This window comes from Copidosoma floridanum, unplaced genomic scaffold, assembly GCF_036245765.1.
Source record: "Copidosoma floridanum isolate Cflo_tuat_1 unplaced genomic scaffold, Cflo_Japanese_pri ptg000001l, whole genome shotgun sequence".
Taxonomy (NCBI): domain Eukaryota; kingdom Metazoa; phylum Arthropoda; class Insecta; order Hymenoptera; family Encyrtidae; genus Copidosoma; species Copidosoma floridanum.
In genome coordinates, this window is record NW_028321878.1 from 17,428,595 (window position 1) to 17,452,290 (window position 23,696).

The following is a 23,696-nucleotide window of genomic DNA, read 5'->3' on the forward strand; positions in this document are numbered from 1 at the left end:
TTTGTGCCCATATAGGCATACACCTTGCGCTCGGTAAATCATTTTAGGCCCTAAGGTATAGATAAGTAGAGGATTATTATTCTGTTGAGACTTGATAAAGGAAAAATTGTGATGTACAACGTGATCCGCCCAATATTATTGGAATTTTTTTCTGTCATTCTCCAAGTAAAACCTTCTTTTTACTTTTAAAGCAAAAAATGTTTAAAAAAGAAGCACAATTTAAGAAATGACAGAAAGAAAAAAAAAAGTACGATTTAAAAGGCTGATAAGAAAGATACGCGTCATCAGTAAATGAACTGAAAAATTTTTCACTTATGACACGACGTACGTAATGTTGTTTTAATTTTTTTTCTAAAAATACTAATCTCACGAAAGCGCGCGTTCATAGAGAAAGTCAAACAAACTCAAACTTGGAGTTTTTTCTCGATTGTTTTCGCCCTCAATATTGTCCAGTATACATGTATTGTATTTAATTGATCTTTTAGGGCAAATAGTTATAATCAAGTGACATTTTCACAGCAAAATTTCCCTTGACTGTTTCCCTGATCTGACCTGCATATAGTCAGTGACTCGAGTTCAATCATGTAGATATATGAGGAAATCCACAAAAAATATCGCGTTTGTGTCCCCCATTTTAATGAAAAAAATTATTTTTACATACAATTTTAACATATAATTCGCGGAAAAAGAGGGTCATTGGATTCCGCCACTGTAAAAGGGTACCAGCAGCTCTTGGGAAAGGAAGCCACTTGGAAAATAAACCACTCAAATGCAGAAAGTTTATTCTTGAGTCCCACACGTGTTGCTTATTTTTGCAATTAGTTTCTAAATACTGTCATTAAAATAAATGGTATTACAATACAATATAGAATGAATATAGAAGAAGTGGATTGCGTTTAAAAAATGGCCCTATGTTGGCTAACAACTTTTTTTTTGGAAACAAACCACGCAGGTTATTTGTTTTAGAAAAAATGTCCAAAAATGGCGGTTTTTGGCAATTGACGAAAAAATGGCCAAACCAATTGGGGCCCACTGTGGCTCATTTTGTTTGTCTTCAAATTACGCATTTTTTATACAATCCTTTTCTTTCTTTCTTTCCTCTAGATGCAAAAAGATCTGTTTTTGCCATTTTTACCATTCTTTTTTTGGAGCCTTGCCTGATACTTTGAGCTGTTAAAAAGTCCTTCGATTTGTTACAATGTTGGAAAACTATCGTTAAAATTTTTTTTCCTCGTAATAACGATTTTCCTAAAATTGATAGGATTATTATATTGGCCAATTACATCGTTAACCCAGTAGGATCAAACAATAACCGGCAATTTGGCGCACATCTTAGAGTTTTTAAAATAAAATCGTCGATCTTGTGAGTGGCTTTTTTTTTCGTAAAAAATTGCACATAAAATAATGCGAACCGGAGAGCCCACTTTGCGAGCTTTGATTGCTCACCACAACTGACAATAACAGCTGGCGCCAATGCTCGGGAGCACCTTCTCGCAGCTTTGTAAATTCGCCACCGTACATAAAAATTTGGCGCTGACGCTTGCAAATATATATACATAATGATACAACACATATACATATATATATATACACAGCTTGAGAGAGAGAAGCTGAGAGCGCGGCAGTCCTCTCGCAGCAGACGTCGTTGTCGTCGCGCTCCCGCAAGAGTGTCTCGACAGCAAAAGAACGAGAACGCGACAGCACAAGGAAGAGCCTCGCGCGAACGCACAGCTTTATCTTAAACTTACATTTTTGTTCTTTTATTTTTTCGTTAACCGTGTATAGTCCTGAACGCCGTAACAGTGTTAACGTATAAAGTGTGCAGTGAGAGAGATGAATAAGATTATAGGTAGGTTAATAGTTCAGGTCACTTCGGAGCCTGGTGTTTTATAATCTGCACTTTGATGTTTCTTGGGCCTTTGGGCTGCAGCTGCATGTGTACTGTGTGTATAATATAGTGTAGAGTGTGAGTTTGAGCAACGGGCAGCGGGTTCATTGTGCATGATGAAAAATATGACAGTTTGACAGGTATAATGTTGTGTATATGTATATAATATATACTATACACGATGTATACTATACATGTGTATATATCGGGCGAATCGGAGCAGAAAGTCACAGCAGAGATAGAGAGAGAGAGAGAGAGAGACCTGCAGAATCAGCAGAAGACAGTAGTAAATAAAGATGTAGAATCTTATATATATATTTAATAACAGTAATGACAGAGTGCACGAGGTGTTTACAAAAGGAGGGAGGAGTGTATTATCTGCGATTACGTCTCGGGCTGTTGAAGCTATTATATTATTCACTTTAATACATAAATCCACACCGCTCTCGCTCTGTATTGTATACCATCCAGGCATCAAGCCAGCTTCTCATTATCTTCTATTATTCTTCTCTCTTTCTCTCGTCCACCTTGACACATCAAGCTCATCAGCTTGTCCTTGCGGTTCTTTGTTGTTTTTTTTTTTTTTTTTTTTTTTTCTATCCAACCCATTATGCTGTTATCTTGGGAGCATACTGAATACATAATAATTACATGTTACAGTAAACAGGACAAAGTTGGGAGTATTGGATTTACGTTGCGGAAAGTACTGTGCGTGTCGCCTTCTCGTTACATTGCTCCGCTTCCGCGATTCTCACACATGTGTGTTATATATATATATATATATTTTGTCTTTCTGTTCATCTCTGTATCTTCTCCATTCCAGCCCCCTCGGGCGAGGTGTATATGTAGCAGGTGTACAATTGTATATACAGTTGTGGGTGCGTATTTTTCTTGTCCAATGTAATTTGTTCCTAGTGCGTGCTTTTTTTTTTTTTTTTTTTTGTTAATCAAGAAAGAAAAAATGAAGATCAAGAAGAGGACTCGTTGTCATCGTTGTGTGTGATCTTTATACATTATTACCCTTGCTCGTGATATTAAATCTACAGGCTCGCGTGTTGGAGAGCATTTTTTTTCTTCTTCTAATCTCCTTATCCCATCTTCTCTTTTCGTCTGATATTTTGCGAGAAAACTCCAGTGTGTCTGGAAAAAAAGAGGAACGGGGGAAATCGTAAAAAAAAGAGGAGCTTCAATTTAATCCATGGCCCTCTCGGGTCGTAACAAAATTCATAGGTCTTACCCCCTTCTTTGTTTTTGCCCTTTATCTCGCTCTCTTTATCTGTATTTTATTTTGCTACTCTCACATACTGCTGATGCTCGTATAGAACACACATGATCGCTCATTTCCCCCTTTGTTGTGGATGAGAGGAGGAGGAGGAGGGAGCACTGATTTATGTATAAAACGGGAAGGGAAGCTCTTATCCTCTCTTTCTGTCTGCTGTCCGTTGTTTTTTTTTTTTTTTTTTTTTTTTTTGCGTTCGCCAAAGTGTGCGAGGCTGTTGCGAATCATTTCTGTCTGGCTGTTCAATGGTACGACGTAGACGTTAGATCTGGAAGCTGTTGACGTTGAACAGTGTATAGAAAGTAGTGTTTTAACGACCACTTGACAGTTGTGTGAATGTTGGTTTGATTTAATGCAATTTCCTCTCCGTACTTGAATGTGATTGGTTTTTTTTTTTTTTTTTTCAGAGGGCCAGAGTCGAATGCCCTGATGTTTGTTAAGCAGTGCTTTTGCCAAAGGAGTTTTCAAAGTAGTGTGATGTATTCACATTGAATGTAACATCAATTGAATATACTTAGAAGGCTCTTTGGACTTATGCACTTTAAGTTGTATTAAAAAGTTTCGTTCTGTAGTGCTCGTGTTGTTAAAGTTTAGCATGTTACTTGTACCACTTAGAATACAAGGAAGTGTTCTCTTTTAGCCTTCAGTCAATGTTTGAGAGACAGGAAACTGGTGCCCAGTTCTTTGCAGCAAACAAGCTGCACCTGGGCAAACGGAGCTCAAGATTAAATTAGAGAAAATTTCAGTGAGCAGCAGAAAAGTCTTCAATTAACAATCTGTGAACTTCATGCTTCTGGACTTTTCACCTCGTGCCAAGGAAATCTCCAGAAACGATGGCAGGTACCAAGTCAGCAGAAAACGCCGCTCAGGTCAGGCCTGTCGATGTATCGCAGCAGCTACAAGATGGAGAGAAATTTGTCAAGTGGGACGAGGTATGAGTTTTCATGCTATTGGAATGAAGTTTGATTTGTGCTTGCACAAGAATGTCAACTTTCACTGTAAGATAAACGCAAGCTCTCCATCTGTAATGGAATGACTCAACTGACACAAAGTTTCGTTCAAAGATCATTACTTGAGAATATCATTTCAGTTGTGCAAATACTTTTTTTTTTTTTTTTTTAAGTAAATTAATATTGCTACTAAAACATTTTAACTGTTGAGGATTTAATAAGCAAATGTAAGATAAAGTTTCAACAAGCTGTGTATAGGATTACATTTCCTTACAAAGGGACAATGTCTTACAATTGTATACATTATTAGTAAACGTTATAAAGTTAAGTTTCAAGTTTCAATATACTTATTTATAAAGATATGACAATGTATGAAACACTTTTTAGTGACATTCTTATAAATTGTTGGAATAGTATATGATTAGAACAATAAAATAGTGTACGGAATTTCCCATAAGTTAAAAGCCCACCATCACATTGTTTTGCCCAAATGTAGGATTCACAAGTAGCAACACCAGTCACTCTGAAAGTGGACAAACATGGTTTTTATCTGTATTGGATAGATCAGCACAACGAAGTGGATATGCTAGACATAGCTATGATTCGTGACACACGAACTGGAAAGTTTGCTAAGATACCCAAGGTGATTACTAAAAGAAAAAAAAAAAATTTGACTTGGGTGTTCTGGCTTTTGTTTTGAATAACTTTTTAATATTCTAGAATGCATGCTTGTGACCTACTTTGTATCATAATTTTTTTTTTTGCTGTGTTTGTATAATTTTATCACCAAAATACGTGAATTCTATATGTGTAAACATATATTTATTTGTGAATGTCTTTGTGTATGCCATGTGTATATGTATATTTATGTATGTATGTAAAGTGTAAAATTTTTCGAAAGTTATAAATAAAAGTTTTTTTTTTCTCTTGTTTATTTGGTTACACTTTTCATGTAAAAAGTTTGTTATCAAACGATCGAGTATGCATAAAATACAGCTTCATGCAGATGACAAGTTGGGTGTTATTGATTAATTATAGACCTTGATGACATCGATACGTAATTATAAGTTTTGACAGTAGATTGACCTATGTGTGGCGTAAAATGTTTGCCGTTTGTTTGTCATCGAAAAGTTTTAATACTCTTGTCACCCCTTTCAATTTTATTTCATTTTTTTATTTTTCATTATGCCACGAAAATTAATTTACTCAAAAACAGCTTGTCCATCATACATGTTTTATGTGTTAACTTATCATTTTGCTTATTGCTTTGCTTGAAAACATTTCACATTAAAAGAATAAAGTAACTATATAGTCGCAGTTCTTTTTTTTTCGTCATTCATTGTCCTTTCACGCGTCGATGCCAAAATATATTGAAAGTGTAAAGCCTCGCTTTTCCATTAACGAACGTGCCTCTGCTTGTCTTACTCATCCGGTATTAAAAATACTCTCATGTGCACGAGCAATGAGAAAAAATGTATATACAATGCACCGATCGTCTGTAAAACCGACGGTTCCTCAGGACATGAAATTACGATCTATGGTGACAATGGGCTCGCAAGACTCGCTAGAAGACAAAACCCTGACCATCTGCCACGGCTCGGACTTTGTCAACATGACTTTTATCAACTTCTGCACGACGCGCGCCGAAATAGCCCGACACTGGGCCGACGAGATCTTCCACTTGGCTAACAATCTCACTCAGCTCAATACCAGCACCATCATGTTCTTGCAAAAGGCCCACACGAAGCTCACCCTGTCCGCCGACAAGTCTGGCAACATACCAGTTAAAAAGTTAGTGCAAGCAGCTCAGAAAAAAAAAATTATCTATCGCTGTTTACAGTTTTTGACGCATATACATTGAGAGAAAAAAGTAACTTAAGCTAGCTGCACTGTAAACTGGTGGTACTACGTCTACGTCGTCTTCAGAGACTTTTTACTGTCTGTTGATTCAGCAAATGATAAAAATGACTGAAAATAACTATATCCTGGATAGAGAAAAAATTAGTTTATGAACAGTAAAAAGTCGCTAGATGACAAAATACTTTGAGCTTACAGTGCAAATGGCACACTAATTTTAATACATTGTTTTCTCTCAAAATATGTGTTTCATGCAATTTTATACCCTTCCCTCTAAAGTGTACCATTTTTTGGGCCAGGGAAAGTATTGAATAAATAAATGGCTGTACTGTTTCCACACTTGGTAAAGTTTGCTGAGTATGTAACTGTATTATTTGTTGTTTAAGAAGTTTCGCGTCTCAAGAGAATTGATAAGTTGTTATTTAATATTAAAAAAACAAGCTTCTAACTGTAAAAGTTTTTAAAACTAAGTTGACTTCATATTTGCTGAAGAAAAGAAAACAGAACAAATTACCCATATAGTTTAGTGAAAACCTTTTAAACTTTTTGGAAAGAAAAAGGAAGAGATAAAACTTGGCCCGAAAGTGATACTTTCTTTCCTTTTTGCTTGGGATAAAACTTCCTTTCCCAAAAAGATGTAAGATTGTATAAACACTAAGACCGAAAGTAAATAATGCTCTTATTTCATGTTTGCAAGTACACATGAGATCTGGGACATTATCGATTTTACCACCTTGTATACATATATATGGGTCGTTTTACCAAAAAAGCCATTTTCCATGGCCCAGTCAATTGAAGCGACATTCATAATAGATAATTGGTTTTAAAACTTTTTTTAAATAATAGAGAGTAAGTTGCAATAGAAATTATATCATAAAAAGCTATTACTTTTTTTTTGTTAATGGAAAAAAAACTAAATTGGCGTTACGCGCTCATGCCGTGTCCCACTCCAAAAGTCTCCCTTAATAAGGCAAAATATGGCTTCATAATTTTTTTTGCTCCATAGCCTATAAGCTGTCCAAGACATTAACCTTCGCATTATTTTTATATCTTTTCGAAAACCCAGATAAAATGTGTATAAAAGGTTGTACGTTATGAAACGTGATGGCCCCAAAATCTGATTCATCCACAAAAAATCTTTCGTAAGTGCACGCAATTGTATACTTGGGTGCTCCAATTCGTTTGATATATCGCTTTACGGAGATTCAGGGTACTGCAGAAATTTTTTCAAATTTTTCCATTAAGTACCACTGGCCAGTGCTACAGACTCGCGAGTTCTCAGTCTCCCCAAAATGAAAATTCGAAACCCGTTCAGTGGAAAGGATAAAATAAATAGCTGTCACGTACATGAAACAAGTGCGAGGGTGAAATTTAATTCTCATTTATGGTGCGTCGGAATTTTTATCTCACAAGTTTCTTAAAGTGCGTAAAAGTCTTATTTTTGCTTGAAGCCCGTAATGGCACCCATAATATTAATATTAAAAAGTTCTTTTTCGAGCAGTTCCGGTGGGACTTGAAAAATTGTCACGTTCACAAAGAGGACAGAAAAAATATTACAAACATTAAAAAACCCTTGTTAGTTTTTGTCCGTTTCAGCCTTTGGATTATGCCAGTTTTCGTAAAATGACCCATATTTCACGCTATTAACTATTTCACACGTCTACACGCAGTTAAACAGTCTTTTCTACCGACACTATTACAAAAATAACTACATTCTACACGATTATAAAATATGAAGAAAAAAAAATGCATTGACCATTCGTGCCGTATTTTTCAATTGATGGCGCGTCAGAGTATGTTAAAGTATATTTAGTAATGAAATCGTGTACAACTTGAGCGAACGGTCGAACAAGAAGTAAATTTTTCCATGAGTATAAACACGCAACTGAAACATACAAATGCCAATTAAAGCAATAAAAACCAACAAAACGAACGAAAGAAAAAAATAATGATACGACAAAAAATGAAAAAAAAAAAAAACAAAGCCCGAGTAATCGATTTGCCCATCGGCCGCAGCATAATAAAGATGTTCACGCAAAACAAAGAGGACCGCAAGCGGCTGGAGAAGGCCCTGGACATATCCGGGTACGCGTCGGGTAAAAACGACGGCATCCCCCTGTCAAAGTTCCAATTCGAGGAGTTCTTCAACTTCTACAAGTCCCTGACGCAGCGCAGCGACGTCGAGCGGGTCTTCGAGGAGTTGACGGGCTCGTCGAAGCGCAAGCTCATGTCGGCCGCCCAGTTCGTCGAGTTCCTCAACCAGACGCAGCGCGACCCCCGGCTCAACGAGATCCTCCACCCGTACGCCAACACCGCCCGGGCGACGGAGATCATCCGCCAGTACGAGCCCAACGCCCACAACGCCCAGAAGGGCCAGCTCAGCCTGGACGGCTTCCTGAGGTACCTCATGAGCGAGGACAACCCCATCGTCGCCGCCTCGAGGTTCGAGCTCTGCGACGACATGGAGCAACCCCTGGCCCACTACTTCATCAACTCTAGTCACAACACCTACCTCACTGGTTAGACGCTTTGGCCTTTCGTTACTTCTTTCTCTCTTCTTCATACTACACGTTGCGTTTCGACCCCCTTCCAGGCCATCAGTTCACGGGCAAGAGCTCCGTGGAGATATACCGCCAGTGTCTGCTTTCCGGCTGCCGGTGCGTCGAGCTTGACTTCTGGAACGGGAAATTTGACGAGCCTGTCATCGTTCACGGGTATATACAACTCTGCCTTTGTCCTCATCGTCACCCGATAATGTATACTCATTGGAATCTTCATAAAATCCCTTTGGAGAATCTCGACGAGGTGTCCTTATGGCTTCCAGATGGAGTTAGACTTGTCTTCGAACAGCAATGTCTTGACGAGATCCCTAAAGAGTCCTTGCTTGGGTGGAGCGTGTGGAGACAAGTCTTGCTCATGACGGTGACTTTGTCGAGATTCTCCGATGATTTTACGTGGAAAACGATTCAGAGTACGTGGGGTGATGTATCCGAGTAGATTTCCATACGGAATCTGTGGGGGATATTAGTGATCGCGTACTTGTTAAGTTTTTGACTTTTCCCATCGAACGACAGGTACACACTGGTGCCGGATATATCGGCTCGAGATGTCATCGAGGCGATAGCGGACAGTGCCTTCAAGACGTCCGAGTACCCCGTTGTGCTCAGCTTCGAGAACCACTGCAACCCGAGACAGCAGGCCAAGATCGCCCAGTACTGTCGGGAATTCTTCGGGGACATGCTGCTCGACGCGCCCCTTGAGTCCCACAAGGTGAGTGCTCCCGTGTAACCATCAATATACGACCTGACAATCATACCCCTGTGCAGTTGGTGCCGGGCCAAGAGTTGCCACCACCGGCGCTGCTAAAACGCAAAATCATCATAAAGAACAAAAAGAAGCACCACCACAAGAAGAACCAGAAGAAGAAACAACAAGCCCAGGCTGGGAACGCCGCCCAACAGCAGGAGGACGGCACGGCCGGGGAGGTAAACGGCACGGACGACCAGACCAAAGGAGAAAATGGCCCTCCGCCCGACATCATACCCCAGAACGAGGTAATCGATGGCGTAGTCGTTGTCACCAATGGAAACAACAACGAGGATCCCAACGACGAAGCTCACGCTCCCATGATACAGCAACGGCAAGGCAGCAAGGACAGCACCCAGGACGACGATGGTCTGCTCTTTGTCCCCGATACAGCACCTTTTTTGTAAATTCATCGGTGCATTGGATGAGGAGAACTGCTTTTGTCATTACAGACGAGGAGGAGGAGTCGAGTACCGAGGAGGACGAGTCCAACGTCGAGGACATAAATGCGCTGCGAGTGGGGGAGAAGGGCGCGGTCGCCGACACGAAGGCGTCCAAGGAAACGGAGGCCGGGGCCGAGATCTCGGCCCTCGTCAACTACGTCCAGCCGGTTCACTTTGTCAGTTTCGAGTATGCGGAAAGTAAGTGTATGGTTGCCATCGAAGGGAGCGCATGGAGTGTATAACGTGGGGGTTGAATTTCAGAGAAGAACCGCATGTACGAGATGTCGTCGTTGGACGAGAAGCAAGCCACGACTTTGCTGAAGGAGCGCCCGCTGGAGTTTGTCAACTACAACAAACACCAGCTGTCGCGGGTCTACCCCTCGGGCACGCGCTTCGACTCGAGCAACTTCATGCCCCAAGTTTTTTGGAACGCTGGCTGTCAGCTGGTAGCTCTCAACTATCAAACTCTAGGTAGGCGGATCGGCTAATTTTAGCCAGCGGTGTGCGCTGCTTTCGTCTCGCGTTTGTTGTATTACGAGAGCTTTTGTTTGCTTTCGTAATTAATCCCCGTCCGGCGCAATTGGACTTTATGGTTTCAGATCTCGCTATGCAATTAAACGTGGGCATATTTGAGTACAACAAGCGTTGCGGCTACTTGTTGAAGCCCGAATTCATGCGCAGGAAGGATCGGCGATTGGACCCTTTCGCGGAGTCGACGGTTGACGGTATAATTGCCGGGACCGTCAAGATTCACGTCATATCGGCGCAATTTTTGACCGACAAGAGGGTAGGGACTTACGTCGAGGTGGACATGTATGGTCTTCCAGCGGATACCGTCCGAAAGAAGTTTAGGACGAAAATAGTACCCAACAATGGTATCAATCCCGTGTACGACGAGGAGCCGTTTGTTTTCAAAAAGGTACGCGAGTTTCAGTGTACATATTTTAAAAAAAGTTGACATATTCACAAAACTGAACGAATTACGTCGCGCCGCAGGTGGTCTTACCAGAGTTGGCTTCCATCAGAATAGCAGCGTACGAGGAGTCGGGCAAAATGATAGGCCACCGAGTATTGCCGGTCGTAGGTCTTTGTCCGGGTTACCGTCACGTGGCCCTGAGAACCGAGTGCGGCCAACCACTGCCACTGGCCAGCCTCTTTTTACACGTGATCGTCAAGGATTACGTGCCGGACGGCCTGAGCGACTTTGCCGAGGCTCTGGCCAACCCGATAAAGTACCAGAGCGAGATCGAGAAGCGCGAAAAGCAATTGGCTGCCCTCACGGATGACTTGGAGGAGCCCGAAGGCGAGGCCGAGGTTTGTTTGCCTACCGTTGATGTGCTACTAACAATCGAATTTCCTCGCTTTTCTGCCTTTCCCTTTTCTTCTTTCGTAATATTTGATGAAAGGAAGACTGTGCGTGTTGGACTGATTGAATATACAAACAGGGCTTTGGACGACGATCTGACCCGCGTTTTTTTTTTATGAATCCTCCAAGAGAGAGAAAGACTCTTTAGTTTTGTTCCTCCTCCAGAAAGCATTATTTTACTTTTTTTAAGCTCCGAGTTGGAGGGTGTATTTTTGGCTCCTCTTTCGTACCGAAAGCATATACCAATATAACCCTTTTTTGTGCATAGAAAGTAGTAATATTTTTATTTTCAGTAGATACAGGGTAGTTGATATCTTTTATACATCTCTGCTCCAATATATGTATGTGTACTCAATTGGTAATAATATAAACTGTTGTAGATTAAGGAAAAGGGTAGTGGATCGAGTTCGTCTAAGCCAGCTGTGAGTTGACAAACGATTACCGATCTCATTTAGAAAATTCGATTGAAAACAACCACGACACGACGGACTTTTTACCTTCGAGACACCATGTCCTCTCTTAATGATCGACGCGGTACAAATTACACCTTTTTTCCGTAGCCGTTGTCTGAAAAAACCCTGTCCTCCTGACCATCCCAACCAAAGACCATACAGCTTGTTTGTCACACTAAATTCTACACCCCTCGGGACCAAAGTACACATCAACCCCACACCAGAACAAACATCGTTTTCAATGAATTATTCTAAGCCGAGAGAAAAATAATCAATAAGGTTTGGTGCCACGTGAGTTACTTTCTCACCGAATCCCTTTTTCGTGCACTTTAGGAGGACAGCAGCAGCAAGTCGAAGCGAGGGCAATCGATCAGCGAGCCGCCTCCGGGATTGGCACCCGGAACAACCGCCAGTCCACACGGTAGACCGTCGATCGGTTTGATCAACACCGCGGACTCGCAGGAGCTCGAGGACGGCACGGGCGTCGGGCCAAGCGGCGTCGTCGAAGCGTCGACCAACAAGAGCCCCCTCAACGCCAGCACCAGTGAGTGTGGATATATATACATATTTATTTGTTGGTCTTTCAATTGATGACCTTCCTTTTTTTTTTCGTTGCAAACGCGTAGGCTCGTTTTCGCTGGTGTCCGAGGACATCGTGGCCGAGTCGCTGGACAAGCTGATGGAAAACAAGCTGGTGAAGGAGAAGAAGATGGAGCTCGAGAAGAAGTTGGAGAACCTGAGGAAGAAGCAGGGCAAGGAAAAGGCTCGGGTGCAGGGCACAAAGGGCTCGTCGGTCGACGGGGAGAGCAAAAAGTCCAAATTTTACATGAGCAATATGCTGGTGAAGCGTCTCTCGAGTAAAAACATGTGAGCGAGCTATTCTGTTCTTTTTGCCAGATTTCCCTGGGCAAGCGTGTAAGGTCGTTTGACTCTTTCCAGCTTCACCGGTGAAGTGAGCCTCAGCGGTCTGACGCAGACCGACATCACGGACTCGTCCGAGGTCGACAACCGCGACAACAGCAACATCGAGACGTCCCCGCCCAAGGGCATCCCGCGCAGCCGGAGCGAGCGGCTGATTGCCGTGTGCAAGGAGCACGTGCTGCAGGAGCGCGAGCTGCAGGAAAAGTACCACGAGAACATGTTCGTGACCCTCGAGAAGGTCATGAAGTCGTCGCAGAGCAATCAGTTGAAAACGCTACAGGCGCTCTACGAACGCGAGACCGCCGATGTCAAGAGGAGGCTGCAGACCACGAGACGCGAGGAGGTGAGCTCCACGTGTTTCCCGCACGAGGCCTTACTAAAGTCACGTGCATAATTTTTATTTTTTCTCACTAATCTAATTAATTCAAGATAAAATACCCTGTGCTCATATGTCTGAGCCTTGCCACTTTTAGGATTCTAGTTGGCATTAAAAACAGCTTTTACCAATGAACAAATATACCTTTTTTGATGGATATAGGTGAAGCAATTGGCAAAAGTTCACAAAGACAAGGCCGAGCTGGACCGCATGAAGAGGGAAGTGGCAAAGTCGACTGTCGAGAAGGGAGTGAACGAGTGCACGAGACTGACCAAGAAGTACGAGAAGAAGAAAATCGAGCTGGACAAGCAGCACGAGGAAGTGCGTCAAAAGCTCGAAGAGGAGAGGGCAAGGGTAAGCGATGTACCGTTGTTCTTTGCCACCGAGGCCTTTGCCAGAGTAACCCAAATTGTGGCATTTGGTGTAGATTCGAGCGTCGCTCGAGGCGGAGTACTCCAGCCGCTACAGCAGATTCGAGAGCGGCGAGATCGACTTGTCGCCAACGAACGACGGGCCCGACGACGCGGAGGCCCTCAGCGGCAAGACTTACTAGCACGAGGCCAGGCGTCACCGCTGGCTGAGGTGTTTCCAGAGCGACAAGCGTCAGTGAACGCGCGGTACCGACCCGCACGTGGTTCACCTTGATATACGTGGTCGCGCGAGACGTTGGTCCTCGGGAAGCCCGGGAGGGGCCGAACGCAACGTCGCAGCAGGTCGCGCGCGGACACCGGAGGAGGAGGAGGAAGCGGCTGCATTTTCGACAAGTAACATTCCGATCTCCCGTATTATAAACGCCGCTCTCCGACTGGACGTGTAACTTTGGCGAAAAAACACGACTCGGTGTCGAGTCGAGCTTGCCGGGTACATATTGTTGTGTCGTCCTTGCGAGTCATGGAGGACTTGGGGCGAGGGCTGGTTTTACGGGGTGTTTGCACTCGCAGTCACAGTATTAGGCGAAACGCACTTGGAATTCCCGAGGGGAGATTGGTTCGATCGGCAAGACTTGGGTTTTACTCGTACTATTATCGTATAGGCATATGATTCTAAATAAGTGTGATGTTTTTAAACTGTAACTATATTAATCTTGTTGTTATATACATAAGGCGTTATAAATATAAATAGTCTCAACTCGAAGTAACTAAGTAACGATGCAAATCTCGCGAGGGAGAGATACCCTTTTTTTTTTAAGATGCAAAAAAAAAAAATGTTTCGAATGTCTCGTCGGTCTGAGTCGAATCTCACTTGGCCTAGAGGAGAATAACTTGAGATTTTCCAAAGGCTGATGAAAAGTTACAGTAAGCACACAGCGACTCGTGGGTTCTCGTTTGTTCTCCCGAGACAAGTCCAATTGATTTAACGAAAGTACGAGCGTATCGATCGGTTTTAGAGGTGGGGCTAAGGAGTAATGGACGAATCCCGCTTTACCCGAGGTTGCAAAACCTCCGCGTCACTTTCTCCCAACGACACGAAAGAAAAAAAAAGAAAAAAAAAAAAAGAAAAACGTTTATGAACGGGGGCGAGCGTGGCGAAATAAAATTTAAAAAAAAAGGTCCGCAGTGACCAATTTTTTCTTTTTTCTTTTTTTTTCTTTTTTTTTTCTTTTTTTTTTGAGATGACAATCAAAAATGTTGCGCGCGTGCAAATGTTTGTACGGCCGTGACGTTTTCCTTGTTATTAGTAATGGCGTATACGTATGAACACGTATTTATAGATTAACGAGTGTATACACGTAAAAACAAAAACAAAAATCGCATAAGCTACAAAATATAAATAGTCACGATAAAGATGATGATAATAACAATTAAGCAATTAAGTCGCATTGCACCGCAATCGTAAGCGAGAAAAGTTGAACAAAGTTTCGACTCTTCTCGTTGCGCGTAGGTTCTTAGGTGTAAATGTAAAAACACTGTTGTAAAGAGCCTGTGCAGAATTTGTTGTTGAAAAAAAAAAAAAAAAAAATCGCGTTGTAGGACACGCGTGCAAAGTGTACAATATTAGAACGCCTGCGATCTGCGTAATTTTCGCAGTTGTTCTCTCTCTCTCTCTCTTGAAATTATTGAACAGGATGTCCATCATTATCGAACTCGCGACCATCTTTACCACGGACAGTGCAGTGGTTGAAACGATGATGCTTTGTGATGTACCAATGGTTCCCAGGTGGAGCCCACGGGAGTAAGGATGGAAAGGGCGAATGAGCCGGGCTCGAATCGTTGGCGAGTGAAACTGTCCGTGAGTTATTTTGCGATTGGTTTTCGTTCGGGGCACCTTGCCAAATCCGCGAATGCTCGGTTATCCCGTCTCGCGCAAATTCATCTGTCCGTTCTATTTCAAGATATCACGTGCCGAAGGACTTGCTTTGTGGTATCCATTATTATTGTTATTTTTTTTTCCAAACGCACAATCATACGTTTCGTATACGTGGCACGAGGAGAACCGACGTGTTGTATAACGCTCAAAGTTATCGAGTTGTCATACTCAGGAAAGGCACAGGATCACAGCTCAATGTGAAGCAATAATTTGTGATATGTATTTTGTAACGATCGATACCGCGGGTATATTGTTCAAGTCTACACTAAACGTCAATTATGTATTCTTTAAGGCTCGTTCGATATTATTTTTATTATTTCCAAGCGGAAAACACTGAGCTTTCGACCTATGGTTTTTAAAATTTTCCTCTTCGGTGTGAGAAATCATCGACGGGGCAGGTACTGGGTATGACAGCTACTTGGTTGTTACCATTTGGACTCTTCTCCCATCGTCTTGGCCGACAATGTCGAGGTGATAGTTTATACCCGCTGAGCTACAAATCTATCGACTTTTCATGAATATTCGTGATGACAAAAATCCACTGTGGCCATTTTTCAAATCGATAAATCAATCGCATATCCTCGTTTGGTCGCGATATCGATGGATTTCGGAACGGGCGTGGGGCTTCTGCGTAAAAGTGCAGGGAAGGGATGTCGGGACGGTTGGAATTCCATTTTGGCCCCAATTGGCCGTTTTGTTTTTTCATACGGCTGCAAGGCCGTGGCTGTCTGTGGATCGAGTTAACATAAGGTGACAAACGCAAGCGAGGAAAGTTTTTGGGTCAATAACTTTGCGTTTCGATCTTTTCCTATAGCTGGTAACGTGCTTTCTGATGTTTCGATGAAATGCGTTAAATTTTTTGACCAGAAATACCATACATGTTAAGTTTTGTTAGAAAGTTCCAAAATTGAATTACATTATATTGTCAGAGAAATAAGAAATTCAAGTGGCATGTTTTTTTTTTTATAAGAAATGACAAAATATTGGAGTGAGACAAACAGTGGAGGAAAGTAGGTACTATCTCGAAATTGCGTAGTAAAAACGCATCGCTTCAAGGGAAATTTAAAAGTACTACAATTTAAAAACACAACATCACGGTGATTAACTCCGACAATTATCCCCAAGAACTGTATATTTTCAAACTCGATACTAGTTCGTAATATTTTGCAAAATATTTTGGCACTATTGTAGTCATTGTCACTTGATTTTTTTTCCAGGAGTTCTTTTTGTTGAAAACATTTCTTATTCGTCACTATATTAACTGTACGATATTTAGAAAAAATTTGTTTTCTTTCTACCACACAAAATAAGGGTAAAGCAGTAATAATCACATCGACAATTTAATTAATCTTATAAATTCAAATGGTTTTCAACTAAGAAACTTTTATGCTTTTTGATTTCGAATTTCAATATGCTAAAAAAACTCACAACCTTGAAACACCCTAAACTGCACGTAAAAAGAGACTTTATGTGTTGAAAACTGAAATCATAATAAATGAGTTAAAGACGTGTGAGCGGAAAATTATGACAGCAAAAACAATCTTAATTGCATTATTATGCAACATTGATAGGTTACACTTTTGAGATGGAAAGCGAAGTGAGTGAGGTGAGGGAAACAACGTGACGGACAATTTGTGGTACATTCGCATTACGTTCTTCCAACTGTGCACACATACTCTTCCATCAAACGTTACTAGATTTTCCAAAGTATACGCGAAAAAATGTCAGCTAGGGCTATACTATTTAATTGATACTAACGTGCACACACTCACGTTCGTGATTGCTTTTCTGTTTCCCCTGGTATCCTCGACATCGGTAAAACTGTAAATACGATGCAAAAAGTAATTATTAAAACATGCGAATAATATACATAAATGTTTTACATTATCTGCGTTGAACTATTACGTGTTGTTGATGTTGTTGTTGTTATTTATCGTGTAAGTCTTAAAGTTACAGTCGAAGATAAAAAATAAGTATGGATGATTACATTGAAACCCCCTCCCTCTGACTGCAAAAAAAAAAAAGTTTCAACGACAAGGAACTTGACGGAATCTAAGTGTGTAAAAATAACAAATGGCCAATTCGAAGTGGTTGATCAGCATTCGAATTGGGTATTATTAAGTATATCCGTAAATACGTTGAAATCGATATTGTTGTTATTCTACGATCGTTGTACGATTTTCTTTTGAGTTAAACTAGTCTTTGACGATACCCTCGAGTCAAACTCAATATCTAATCAATTTTACACTTTTAAGTTGCTTTGGTAATAATAATTTTGATAGTTTATGGGTTGTAAAGACACAAGCAATTTTTATGCTTTATTTGTAAATATATATTATTTAATGAGTAACTTTTACTATTTTCTTTGTCAAAGTCAGTCTGCCAATTATGAATACGAATATGTCACAAGCTTAGACCTTATGCAGTTTTTGTTTCCATCGATAAACGAGGGCGTACAGTTGATCGTAGTGAGAATTAAAAAATCTCTAAATATATTTGGTATGATTTAAGCTGTACATAAGTAACGAGAAAAAAACTAAGCATTCAAATGTTGGCAGTCTTAACTTTATTTGAAGAGTAATAATACTTTTTTGATGGATAAGTTCCAAAAAAAAAAATACTTATTTTTTCTAGTTGTATACTCAACATGATTAATATTTAAACGTTTATTTACTGCCAATTGAAAAGTCTCGTTATTAAATTATTGACAAATAATTATATTAATATGTTTTAAACCGGAAAGTTTTATAACTACGTTGATCAACTCGGAAAATTTGTTTGTCAATATTGAATTATGCAGCTATTTACATTGTATTTATTTATAATGAACGATAAACATCAAGTTTTCACAAAATCGCCAAATAATTAAAGTTATACTCCAAAAAAAAAAAAAAAAAAAAAAAATATACAAGTTAATAGATCTTATTGAGTAATAACAATATTTTTTATGGAGAAAAATCTCAACATATGAAAATATGTAATGCATATTGTCCTTTTTTCTTATGAGCTTCCTGTGCTTACGCACATGTTTATGTATGAAACTCTACAACATTGTGATGCTCTTTTATTAGTGCAGAAAACACTAAAACGTATTTTTTTGAGTAATGTTTTAAAAATGATATTTTTTAAACGAATAACTATTCATGCATCATAGAAATAATAAATGCAATTGAAAATATTTTCATTGTTTAAAAAAGTAACTGAAAAATGCACAACTATGAGCAATGCAATACTTTATGAGCACAGTAAACCAGGGTACTGCACAAAATTTTATTTGGGCTAATTTTTGAAGCGTGATATTATTTGTCTCTTCTAGCAAATATTTTTCATTTAAATGCTTTTTTTTGCAATGTTTTCTAATCCGTATAAACTTGTAAGAATTAAAATCCCGTAGTTGCAATTTTGTGTGTAGCACAATTAGAGGGCATTGATTTTTTTCGATTTAACTTTTATAACTCTAATCATGAAAATGTTTAAACGCAATTCTTTTCACTCGACTATTTTAAAAAACTTGTGCTGCATCATATTAATATTACTTCTACTGACATTCTGCGGTCGGTGGTTGTTTTCGAATAAAGTTTCGATGTTCCATTCAATGGCACATTCATCTCGTCTGTACTACTGACTCTGAGTTGTGTTCCACTTTTACATGAAAAAAATAAATGATTGTGATTACATTTCTTCCTACTACGTACAAAGCTCAAACGAAAATAACTCACTCGCTTTAATTTTATACGTAACATTTTTTTCTGCTTCTTTCGCTTGGCTACACGATTATCGCTCGTTTCAAGTGACGATTAAAGCAAATTTTCCAACCGTACCGATTGATACATTAATGGAATTGCTTGAACTTACGCTTAAACTTACAAAGTATATTGCACGCTTATCTATAACGTATACGAAACCAAGTGTATAAATATATCTATTTAATAAAAAGCAATCGATTTAAGCGTTTTTCGATTTCCAAATATTTATATATACATATGATATGCATAAACACGAGCACGTACATATTGTTACATTTAAAATATTTAAAATATTTAACATGAAAATTTAGTCTTTAAGGGGCTTGAGAGTTGTTCTACTGGAGCTTTCCGATCACATTTCTCTTGACTAATATATTCTCAGGGCGCGCGTCTTTCCAGTCGACTCTTTTACACAAATATATTAATATATCGCATTACTGTTACGATGAAGAGAAAAAAAAAAAAAAATTGTGATGGAAGCAAAGCATGCCTACCTATATATATATATATATATGACTTTTTAAAGTACTTAAAAAAAATTATTGCGATAAAAGTAACAAATATTCAATAAAACTTATTGTAAAATCTATACATTAACACTATTGGATAGCTCTATCAATTCAAGACACACGAAACGAAAATGCGTTTGAAAAATGTATTTATCGATCGATGATGCGTTAAGATAACCATTTCGTTCTCTGTTGATGTACAGTTATTCTTTCGCGTATCTTGTTGTGGGCAAGAGAATCATTAGAAAATTTCAAACATTCCAGTCTGTAAAAAAAAAAAAAAAAAAATATTGCAAAAAAAAGAAACTATTAAATTTTTTTTTTTAATATGCGAGAAAAATATATTTTATTTTGAAATTAACATTATGATACTGTTTAATAATAAAATTATTTTAATATAAAGTTGATCTAATATTTGTATATTATAACGTCTACATTGAACAGATTCGATATTAATAAGTAATGTGTTAGTTGCGGGTGAAATTGCGATACGTCCAAAAAAAGTGTACAAAAAATGATACATTATTCTTTATAATTATGCTATTTATGGTTCTGGAGATACAAAACTAAACTTTTCATACACAAAATAAACCTTATTTTGTATTTCAATGGTACAACGTTTCATACCAATTATAACACAATATCTCCTTGAAACTGATAAATAATTTATCATAAGGTTAAACACGATGATTGTTAGAAAATGCGAATTCAATTATGTAAAAATTTATAATAAACTGTTGATTTGACTTAATAATATTTATCGACGCTTCTAAAGTGTGAAGTATCTAATAAAATAAAATTCATTATTAATAATTTAAAAAAAAAGTTATAAGCAATTTTTCTAATGATTCTCCAGTGTTCAGCGATGCGTACAACGTTCCAATGAAAGTACTTAAAAGTAATAATAATAATACCTGCTACATACGACACAAACTAAACGAAAATATATTTTCACCGCGCACCTACTTGATGTTTTATCGCACTTGCGCGTCTCTAATTTTTTTTTTATTCTTCATACCTACTTTATTGTTCTCTCTTACTCGTATGCAACCATAAAAAAAAAAAATGCGAGTACGTACCAGCGTCTGTATACTCGTTGCCATTACGCGCCACAATACCGTATTTAAAAGTTCAAATAGGCATATACTTTATTGTAAGTGTAGTAACTTTTTTAATATTAATTTTAGGAAACATATTTTTAATTGCACAAAATTTTTGATTATTTTCACTTTTAGTATATCAAATCTAGGTAGACAGTTACGAAATGCGCGAGCGAAGTGTAGTGAATGCTTGGAGACTTCCATTGCTGATTGTAGAAAATATAGTGGTAGTAACGTGCAATTTATGTCCGCCAAAACAAACGTATAGTCGTAAGTTGTTATAATTTTAAGGTGAAGAATCACAATATTATTCGTCAAGTGTAAAAGTCGTACCATGTTTTTTTTTAGTTAACTAGTCAATACTCGATGTTTTTAGCCAGACCAAAGATTTTTTTTTTTTCAAGACTTTCGTCGCTAAATATGTACATTTAGATATAATGATTATAATGAACATTAATTGATGATAAAAAAAAAGTAATGATGCAAAGCCATAGTCAAACAGTATATGGATTAAATAAGTGTCATTTGTTTGCTTCCCTTTACAAGTCAAGTGCGGTGCAACAACCGGAAGGAACGTCGTTGATCATTACAACTATTTTACACTCAACTCTTACGGACTGTATTAAAACAAACCTTGCGCGCACACCCTTGTACACGCATTGTATAAGTTGTAAATCTGCAAGGGTCAAATGTTGTTAAAGATTGTTTCTCGAGAAGTAATACAAAATTGGATCGTTGTTTTACGATTAAGTTTTATACCTATTGTAAACAAGTGTATAATTCATTGCTGGTATACATTGAATTTTCAGGAACAGTTCAACGATTTAAATTCAGGAGTATCGAGCGATGTTGAAAAATGTATTTTTCTTGTACGAAAATGTACATAAATAAATGAGCGTTATGTGTTCAAAGATACAAGCTTTTGTTCCGTTGCACACTTAATATTTTGTCATGCTGTAGTGTTCCATGAAAGTTTTCAATCTGAAGTAGCATGTTTTTTTTTTTACAAAAAATATTAAAACTCCTTTTTTTTATTAATAGTTGGACTGTCCATTATTGAAGGAGAAAATGTCTGCTCACTAGGCTTGGCAAAACTGTTTCCAAGTACATGGGCTTTTTCTTTTTCGGAGCAGACGAATGTGATGGACGTTTCGAAATAGTGAGCAGACCTTGTATGATCTAACGACAAAAATTTGAAACTAAAGGAAAATTTTTAACAGTATCCTTTAGTCAAACGAACGAAAATTTTAATGAACACTACGCCAATATATTTTAAAAAAACATTAGAGAAAAAATTTTAGTTAAAAATCGGAGGACCATTTGAAAGTGAACTTCAAACTAGTATCATTGAGATGAGTATGAAAGAAAATATGATGAATAAAAACAAAAATAGTCCAATTTCCTTCAACGAACCCTTATCTGACTCACTTGTGCCTTGTCCTCGATATGAGTATCCGTTATACTAAAGTGAAATTAAAAGATAAAAGTTCTTTTGAGCCCAAAACAAAATATTGCTAAAACTATCTCTTTTTTCTTGCATATGTAAAGGATTATTGTTGATGTTCGATGTTGCTTAGGATAAATAAAATGATACTACGATCAAACGATATTAAAAAATATTAAGCAAAGCCACGATATCGTGGACTTTTCTATTTGTTAAGACGATCAGGCTGTACCACGTTTTTTGACAGCTTGAAAAAATTTTTATTTCATTTTAAATTTTCAAATTTGGTAATGTACCAACTACCTACAATAAATAAATACTATTCCAGTTTGTAAACTTTAAGATTTTTATTATTTGTCGCGTATTAGAGAATTACGTGATAATACGTGCTTTTTCTCATTGGGCTATACAAACAAGATTTCAATAAATCAAACAACTACCGCATTGATACAATGCAATTAAATACAAATTTCATTTTTTTAATTTAATAACTATGAGCAAACGTTAAGTTTGGTATTTCAGTAGAAATTTAATTAACTTATTTAACGTTAGTTACATACCAAAATAAAACTGAAACTGCTAAACGTAGTAATAATTTACGCTATTTGTTTACCAGCTCTTGCGAGTTTTGACAGAATGAGCTGCGTTTCGTTTATTATGAATACATGTACCATTAATTTTCAATCGTGAAAAAAATGCGTTTATTAATGTTATCCTACTGTTCGCAAATCGTTGCGTTTTCCTCAGTGAATTTATGGTAACATTTGTTAATGTTAATAATAAAGATTTACAACTTCAACGTAATGAAAAAAGTCTGTATAAGAATCGTTCTTCCCGATTTTCTTCGAGAAAAAATTTTGATGCGTCAACAAGGTATCAGTTTTCATTGAAACCCTTTACTACACAGGGAAGGGACTTGAATCGTTAAATTTCCTATTAATTGTTATTAGCTGAATGTAAACGAAAGATCAGTGATTATAATAGTAATAATAATAATCATGATAGTGTATTAATACCAATAATATGTAATGAACTCATAACAACAAAAACATTCTGTAAATGATTGTACCGCAATGTAAGATCAAGGAGAGTAGATAATAAAGTAAAAATACATGTTAATCTTCAAAATTGTTTTTTCATTTTATGTTTTCATATTTTTAGGTATGACTGCTTGACAAAAGTGCTTATATTTTCGTTAGAATAAAAAGTATAACTATTTTAAATGAAAATGGTGTGAAGCAAACTCAAAAATATACCACACAAAATGTCAAATGGTAGTAATAACTGTTACGTAGGATAAAGAGCATATCGTACGTAACATAACGCTATAATGTGTAGTTTGTCACGTACGGTATCATAGCTACATGTACGTAAGCACATAGTATTTTTTGTGGAAAAAATTGATTGATCAAACCATCCTGCATTAAAAAGCCACGGATCGAGGTATAAATAAATTTCATTAAAAAAATTAAATTTTGATCGTCCACCCTCCAAATGGTTGTCATTTTTCAGATGATTCAAAAAAAAATGAGAGCTATTTTAAAGCACTACATTTTTCTGTTTATCCCTGTGACTTTTTTTAATAAAGTTATGATGAATATCGTTTAAAAAAATTAAAAATATTTTTAGACATTCCATGCTCTAAATTTAAAAAATCTGGAAAGAATAATGACTCAAGTGGTAATGCTATAAAAAAATACTTATTTTTTTTAATAATTAACTTTATATTACTGAAATAGTTGGATGGAACTT

At 38.0% G+C, this 23,696-nt stretch overlaps 1 protein-coding gene across 1 annotated transcript; it reads left to right on the forward strand.

Moving 5' to 3' along the window:
• The first annotated feature begins 1,661 nt into the window (after positions 1 to 1,661).
• Plc21C (Phospholipase C at 21C) lies at positions 1,662 to 13,456 on the forward strand. Its single transcript, XM_089589084.1, has 18 exons — positions 1,662 to 1,849; positions 3,808 to 4,099; positions 4,614 to 4,760; positions 5,637 to 5,908; positions 7,991 to 8,493; positions 8,568 to 8,688; positions 9,049 to 9,244; positions 9,301 to 9,649; positions 9,733 to 9,921; positions 9,985 to 10,194; positions 10,323 to 10,642; positions 10,720 to 11,037; positions 11,470 to 11,511; positions 11,878 to 12,085; positions 12,168 to 12,411; positions 12,472 to 12,805; positions 13,001 to 13,192; positions 13,266 to 13,456. The coding sequence occupies exons 2-18, from the start codon at positions 4,001 to 4,003 to the stop codon at positions 13,389 to 13,391; spliced, it is 3,870 nt and encodes a 1,289-aa protein (XP_089445210.1). The 5' UTR covers positions 1,662 to 1,849; positions 3,808 to 4,000; the 3' UTR covers positions 13,392 to 13,456.
• Positions 13,457 to 23,696: the final 10,240 nt, after the last annotated feature.